This window comes from Convolutriloba macropyga, chromosome 3, assembly GCF_964194025.1.
Source record: "Convolutriloba macropyga chromosome 3, txConMacr16.3, whole genome shotgun sequence".
NCBI lineage: Eukaryota > Metazoa > Xenacoelomorpha > Acoela > Convolutidae > Convolutriloba > Convolutriloba macropyga.
Window position 1 is genome coordinate 73763768 of NC_134470.1, and position 8448 is coordinate 73772215.

General features: G+C 34.7%; 1 protein-coding gene across 3 annotated transcripts in view; it reads right to left on the bottom strand.

Annotated features, from left to right (window-relative positions):
• LOC142336443 (exocyst complex component 1-like) overlaps positions 1–7188 on the bottom strand; it is a 58010-nt gene extending 50822 nt beyond the window's left edge. For all 3 annotated transcript variants that reach the window (XM_075385281.1, XM_075385283.1, XM_075385280.1), the window contains exons 1-2: positions 6983–7188; positions 1164–1321 (exon numbers count right to left, since the gene is read on the bottom strand). In XM_075385281.1, the coding sequence (XP_075241396.1) occupies positions 1164–1321; positions 6983–7136 (312 nt within the window). In that variant the 5' untranslated portion in view covers positions 7137–7188. The remainder of the gene's footprint in view (positions 1–1163; positions 1322–6982) is intronic.
• Positions 7189–8448: the final 1260 nt, after the last annotated feature.

Genomic DNA, 8448 nt, shown 5'->3' on the forward strand with positions numbered 1-8448 from the left:
AACAGAATAGATCCGAGAACATTAGGGAAAACATTTTAGATACCTTTGTTGAAAACAAATTGCGGGTGCGTTCCCGCATATTTACAGATTTAACAACCCAAGTGTCATTAAACGCCGTACCTGGATATTTGACATTATATGCGTTTTCAATCGATTGAAAATGTCCTTCAATGTGGCAAAACCAAAGTTAAATTCAAGAAAATTGAAATCAATTTTTTAAAAATTCAAAGTAGTTATTTTTCGTTTGAAAGTCTCCATTTCAGCTAAAATTGATGAAAAGCAAAGCGCAAAGTCGTTGCTGATCGCTTTCTTTTCAATCGATTTTGCATCCATCTTAATGAATTTTTAATGATATGTAATTAATCAGATCTTTCTTCCCTAATTTTTAAGAACAAAATTAGGAATGAAGCTAATTTTCTGAGATATAATAGTCAAGTGTTTTTCAGCAGCAGCTGCTCATTTTAATTGTGAGCCAAGTTTTTTTTTCTTGAGAGTAGCGAACAACAGATTTCTCCTTGAAACAAAATCCTCTTCAAAAAGAAAAATTCAAAGAGTCAAAACGCAAAGTTATTGTTAAGTTCTAACTTTGATTGCATCTTATTTACAATGAGCTTTATATTTGACAACCATGTTCTCCGAAGTGTTTGCTGCTATGGTACCAAAGTATACATACTTAGGCGTTTTACACAGCTTAAATTATGTAACCTCATTCCGAAAGCTACACAAATAAGTTGGAAGCGACCTTTTATGAGGTTAAACTTGCTCAATACCATAAAAAAATTATGATTTTCAAGGAACTTCACCTAAACTTTAATTTCATTTTATCAATATACAGTAAACCCTATTTTAAACTCCTATAAGCCTCCTTCCCCAATAGATAGTTACCACCTCATAATTGATATCTTAATATATTTTGTAATAGTATGCATAAACAGTACTGGACAGTCACATCTCCGTAGTTTGTTCAGACAACCGAACGAAATTAAAAAATTTGTTAATTGAGAGTAACGGAAACAACTCCAAAAACTAAATAGACGTTTTCATCAAACTTTTAAATTGACGTAAGGATTTATTACATTCGCCGTAAGAAACAGTGTTTTGTTTTTCTGTATCAAATCTTATTAAAAAATCTCAAAATAAAAAAATATGGCCATTAAGATTACCATTGGCTTTCCGTTAACATTGAGCACAGAAGAGAGCAGAATGTCCTCTTTGCGTTTGATCTCAAATCCTCCGCTGTTCGAATGGGACGACTTGCTTTCTTCCACTCCAACCTTCACCAACTTAACCCCAGTCGCACCACTCGCATGGTTGGTCGACGCTGAAAAATATCAAGCGAACAAATAACTCCCAGAAAACAAATCAAAATCATCCACTTTTATATAGGCCAGAAAAGGTAAGGTTTGGTAACAACAGGCCAGGTTTTTCCTTCATAAAGATCCTCTTCATAAGACAAAAATGATAAGAAAATGATCAAACATCAAAATTTTCTTGGTTCTAGTTTTAGGCATTTAATTGTCATGAAATGTAAGTCAGTACAGACGATGTACGTTTACTTTCTGAATTAAATTCTTAATAAAATTTGTTTGATGCTATGGTACCAAAATAGTAGATACATTGACGTTTTACACATCCAGTTTATTTCACCCCAATAAGAAACTAACTCATAAATGAGCATGCTAAACAATGGGGTTTCGAACAGGTATATAAGAATTTTCCACAAAAATTCATTGGATCTAAAAACCACGTAACAGGATGCTACAAACGCAAGAAATTATTCTAATAAGAAATGAGAACTGGGTATTACGACGGAGCTAGGAATCATTTTTAGGACGCATAAAAAAAACTCTTGTGACCCAAACAAGGAGGCTAGGTAATGTGGTCGCACAAGAAGTTCCTACCCCTCTTTCGCTAAATTCTGACACCAAAAAATTAGGTAGAGTTCACGCATTAAAATTTATAGCCTTTTCGAAAAGAAATCGATCCATTAAATATTTACTGAAACTGTTTTGAACAAAATCTCACTAAAAAACAACCACAATCAATTCAATGTTTCTCAGGCAAAAGGGAAGTAACGCCTTAACCTTAACAAAAATTTCAATGGCTAGAGAATTTGAACTTAAATTTTTTCAAAAATACGCAACCTTAGAAACAGCAGGTATCTAAATCGGTACAAGAAGAAAAACATACACGCAAAGCCATAAAGAATAGAGTCAGTTCAAACCGCCTTTTTTTTACTCAACCATAGAATCGTTTTAGAAACAACAAACTACAATATCTGATCCAAAAAATATCAGAAATGATGGTACGAAGCTGAAACATTAAAGTGAGGTAAGTAACCATTAGCTGCAGGTTGGTATTTAAAAATGGTTCGGAGAATATACAAATAATTTCTGAATTTTTAGATTTTAATGATACCGACGTATCAAAATGTAGAAGCAACCCATCACTGCCTGTTACGAAAGAAATAAGTTGTGTAGATTGTCCAGTGTTTCGCTTTAGTTAATATTGAATGTGTGGTGTTGGTGGTGATTTGGCTGGACGTCAGAGAAGCAAACTAATCAGCTTGCTCTACTGACGCCAGCATTGGTGGTGTTTCAAAAAAGACCCTAGTAATCAAGTTCCTTTTGGAACGATATGCCTGGGTGCCCTTGACCCACTGTTATTACTTGCAACAGTTCAGATGTTTCGTGAGATTTGCGTTACAAATCTTCCTTTGCTACCTAGAAGAAGTCATCAATTTCCTAATCATTGAATTACATCTAAAAAATCAACATTATGATTTGGTGTTTCACAGTTTTATTGCACGTGTGTGTCTCCTAGCACACAGGTATTATAAAAGATAGCATGATCGAAGATTTAACAATAGGATATTAAAGCGAAGCGAAATAACATTTTTGCAAGCGCTAAATGACCGACAAAAGTAGTACGCATTGCTAGGAATTTACCGCGGCATATAGACCCCGGTACTGCTTCAGATCGCTTCAAATACTAACTAAGAAAAATTTATAGCCTGTAGAAATGCTAAATCTAGCAATAACAAGGGACTTAAAAGAAGGCAACCAATTGGAATTAAAATTCTTAACAAGGCCGAATGAAATCAGCAATATAATTTCTAAAAAAAAATATATTATACAATTGAACAGTACGGTGATTAAGCATGAGAAAAATTTTTAAAACAAAGATGCATATCAGGCAAAAATTGTTCAGCATGCTTCCCAGAAATCGGGTAAAATACCTATGCAATTGGGAATTGAGAAATCTGTTGCCCTATAGTGAGGTCAAATGACAAGACCCTCGCCATTTATTCTGAAATTTTTGAAGAACACAAATATAAAAGGATGCCATTTGATAACATTGTAGCGCAAAAACAACTTGCTAATGTTATTCTTAGTTTCAAATTGGTGCTTGCGTAATGCACGCATAATTTAAGCAAACATTTCCGACTACTGTCAACAAAATTATGATTATATTTGCTAAAATTTCTCATATATCCTGAGCACGGATGAACAGCAAGTAGAAAACTTTTTGCTTGAGAATAAGCACCAAGACCGAAAACGGGCAGAAAATCTGGAGACCACAGTAGATCCAGAACAATCTTTGTTTGTGTCTGACGCTTGATCTTTTGAACAACCTCCCCATTTGGTACCTAAAAAACTGTTCTCCCTCTCCTCTCTACTCACACACGCATCAACATTAATGTAAGATTTTTAAATTATCCACAAAAGCTAATATTATTCTGAGCGCCACTTGAACAACTGTTAGCTATGAATTTTCCCTTTCTACTAGATGACATAGCTTGCTGAATTTAATTTACTGCGTTGAACACAATACGCGTTTCCGTAGAAACATTATTATTGCTTTATATTGATCAAATCTTTCGTTTTAAATATAGTCAAGACAAGGAGGCGCGGTAATGTGCGTTCGCACATAAAGTTCCGACTCCGCTCATCCACATGAGAACAGACAGAAAACCCCAAAAATTCAAGTATTCAAAAATTTTGTTTATGAATATCAACTCCAACGCAAATACTTCAGTGGAGTACAAAATGCCGCATTAGATTGATGAGATATGCCATTATTAAGAAAACGAGGCTAGACGAACAACAAAATCAAACAACAACAACAAACATTAATTAAATCCAAAAATTTGTCCATTTTTGAAAAAACTTAATAAAAAAGTCCAGATAGCGTCAGATAAAACAAAAACTCAGCAAGAAAAACTTTAGTAGTCAAGATATGGGACAGTCCGTAATAAGGCTCGCTTACAAGTTATTAAATTCGCTTATATTTAAAACAACAATTGACTTCAAAGCAAGTAAAAAGATTAGATATCAACTGAAATTATCCAAACGTTTCATTGTCACCGATGCCTATATAGGAGGGCATTAGGAACTGTCTCAATTCAATTTTCCTTGCAGCTACAAAAAGAACGACAAATAGACAACAAAAATCAAATGAAACTTGCGAGAAAAGGCCGTCGAAGCCGTAAAGCCATTTTCAACCCATCAAAACATGTTCGTTTGCGCCTTCTTCGAATGCCAATAATGTGGTATGTGACCTCTCATTAAGGAGACTAGGTAAAAAAAATGACAAAAATCGAAAAAAAGGGGTAAAATTAAGAAATACTTTTGTGTTTTTCGAAAACAATTATTTTCAAATTCTTGAAAGCCATTAGCTACAACATGAAATAATTAAGTAGGTTCGTTTACTTGTCCGAACGAAACCCTTGAGATCTAAAGCTATTCAGAATATGTCTTACGTGTACAAAAACGTCAAAAAAAGACAAAAATCAAAAAATAATTTACATTTTTTTGCGAAAAACCCGTGACGAAGCCAGTACTGTCATAACGAATTCTTTAAAATTTTATATTTTGTACACTTTCGCCTTCTCTCAACGCCAGAAACGTCATATGTGATCTTTATTTAACGAGATTATGCAATGAAAACGCACAAAAAAACAAAAAGGCGAAGTTAGAAAGTGTTTCTTATTGAACAAATGTTTTCAGTCATGAAAGCCATCAACTATGTACTCATATTAAATTATAGGCTCATCTAATCCTTCATAAAAAGCCAGTGAGACGTGTCATGCTCCATGCAATTTCATACGACTAAAAGACAAAGTGAAAACGACAGTTAAAGACAAAAGAAAAAAAACTCAATTAGATTCTTCGAGAAAGCGGTGTCGAACCGTTCAAATCATAATCTGTACCTGTCAAGTTTTTGAATTTTTTAACTGTGCCTTATCTTGAACGCCAGCAATGTGTTCTGTGAACTTTCAAAAATGCCACAATTTGAAAAAAAAAGAAAAAAGGCGTGAAAAATAGTCAAATGCCTAAAAGTCAAAAAAGTTTTGTGAAATCTGGTAGAATCAAGGCCAGAAAATCATACCTTAACGCGTAAAACCGCAATAAAAATTAAATTTTATTTCAGTAGAAAGAAGAAGCATTATTTCGTTGCTGACACCAAGCTACAAGTTGACCAACTTAAGAGAAAAATAAGGGCGAAGTTCAAAAAGCCCTTATTTATTTAAATAATTTTAGAAGTCAAAAACACAAGCTTTCGAGTAAAAAAACTAGATACATTAATTTGGAATGGCTTAGGAAGCCAATTGTACCTATCACCAGTGGGTTTCGATTTGAATTGTTCTGTTCTTTAGCTAACATAAAAAAGATCGATTTAAAAAAAAACGACTGATTACAATCCAAACTATTTTTGGATTGTAGCAGTCCAAGATTGGACCGAAACCGGCCTCGCTATTGCTGTTCGTCCACTAAGAACACTTATAGATATGTTTCGAATGTTATAGATAGATTTTTTGTTAGTGACAAAATCAAAAATAAATGCTGCGTTTTTGATAATCAGAGATAAGTTAGCAAAAAACGGTCAAACGATAATTCCAGAGCACTCTCAATGGAAGTGGAAGTAGGACGTAGGACTGCACTTTGAAATATTTACCCAAAATTTTAGCCAAAAAATACATCAAATAGTCAACATTACGACTTTTTGGTCTTTGAAAATCAAGTCAACAACACTATTGTTAAGAGTTTTACTATATTTTAACAAAATTGACTAAATTTTCGATAAATCTTCCGGAAAATGTGAATGAAAATAACGCAAATCAATTTCAATATTCACAAAAATTTAAACCTCGTTAAATCGCTCTATAGAAATCGAAATTAAAAAAATCTTTTTAATTCCATATTCTACGCTGGGTGGGCTTTTTAATGATAAGACTCACAACTCTCTACGATGAATATATCGATCGGCCAAAATTGTCTGAACAAAAAAAAAACCCAGTTGAGTATATAGTTCTTCCCCCCTCAAGAGGGGTCGGAACAAATATCCCTTTTGAAAAAGAGGGAGAATAAAAGGATCGTTACGCTTTTCCAACTAAGAATACGCTACACTCATACACTCAATTATTACCATTATTTCTATCGCACGGATAAAAGACTTGACCAACAAAACAACAAAAAAGAAATTTTGAACAAATTTAAATTTATTGTGCTCTTAAATAGACGCAGCGAAAAAAAAGTGTTTGTTGCTATGGTACCAAAATATAAATATTTTGGCGTTTTACACAGCTTTAATCATTTGACCTCAATCAGAAAGCTGCACAACAAACAAGTTGAGAGCAAACTTTTGAGGTAAAATAAATTATAAAACGAGAAAACCATAATCACCAGGTTGCGGATCAATCAACAATGATGGTACTAGCAAGGAAGCATAAACCAGCTAGTCCATCAAAATTTACCCTCAAATATTGGCATCGCTAGCCAATTAAATACTTTGTAACAAAACGGTTACATATTAATTTACCCAATGCAAATTGATATTTTCGAAATAACATGCTATATAACAACACAATTTATAATTGGGGGTCATAAAAACACTTAGGGGGGGGGGGGGGGCAGAATAGATCCGATTATTAAACGAAAATATCAAAGTGCATGCATTCATTCATTGGGTATTAAGCAACCTGTGATGCAGAAGAATACACTTTTCCTCTTCTTGCTCTCCTCAGGCAGAGCAATCACACCGTTGAGCCTCTCATTTGTGGGAGAGAAGAGGTTATTCTGAAGCAGCCGCTTCACTTCATCTCTTTTCTCCAGTTGACTCAGCGTCATTTTCATCTACACCATTCAAAATCAGACCATATCTGAAACGAAATCTGTCTTCCCTCAGAGGAAGTCTTACTGACGATATCGATTCAGGCTGAAACAAGAGCATGAATGTTGGTTATTCGTATGTTTGATAGAAAGATAACCTACCTCTTTACTTGGTAAATTAAGCTAATTTTTGAATAGGACAATAACAGACTAAAAATTGAGAGCCGAGAGATGAAAAGATTAACTGCTCGCATGCTGTTCATTGTCAGTTAGAGTATGCGCTCAAACTTGAGCTTAGCTTTGAATTGTATATCATGGTGACAATTTTATCGTAAATTGCTCAAAACTCCCAATGAAAAATCCCAAACATAAACCGAGTAGCGTCGGATAAATTGCTCTCAAACGATAGGCGGGGCAATTTAATTTAAATGGGGCGTAGCTTAGAAATGTTTCATGGCTTCAAAAATACAACACCACATGAGTTCAAAATACGCACCTCCAGGATCTCAAGCTGACATCTTAACGACTAAGCTGCAATGCCTTTGATTCGCTCACAATCGCTTTTATATTAGCAAAAAAATTTATTTAAGAATAAGAGCAACTTATAGCACTCAAAGACCTCAACCGTGAAAAAGTCACTCAAGTAGTCACAGAAACGCAAAAGGAAAATTTTGCGTAAAAAACAAACGTCAGCAATAATTGCTTCAAACTTCATTCGAGAGCAATTAAAACCTGGCTATCATATATTCAAGACAATCTGAAGCGATAATTTGAACCGAGTCTTGACTATATGATAGCCAGGTTTTAATTGCTCTCGAATGAAGTTTGAAGCAATTATTGCTGACGTTTGTTTTTTAAGCTTCAGATTATGTTAAAAAATAATCGACTAGATTCGGATGGCAATGCTCTCAAAAGGCGAGCGAGTGGTTAACTTCGGTAGCAGTCAGTTTTGGCTTAGGGAAGCTAGCATTAGGGGAGGAGCAGAGTCAGGTCACAAGGGGCAGGGGTCGAGTGTGTGGGGTTAAGGGCGGAATGAGATGGTGGACGAGGAGAGCGGGGCCGCACATAAGATGATGAGTTTTGTCTCCCAATTTACACCATGAATGTGTCTTCTCAGCAGCTCCGAGGAATAGCTCACTTAGACTAGCGGATCTTGAATTAGGTTCTACTTCTTTTCACCCTGATTCATTTAACCCCGCATATTTTAACCCCGTAATTTTTAACCCCTCTATCATTTAACCCCTATATCATTTCACCCTCTATCATTTCATACCGCCAATTAGGAGTCAACATTAAAGGCATATTTTGTCATAATTAAGTAGATAACTTAATTCTA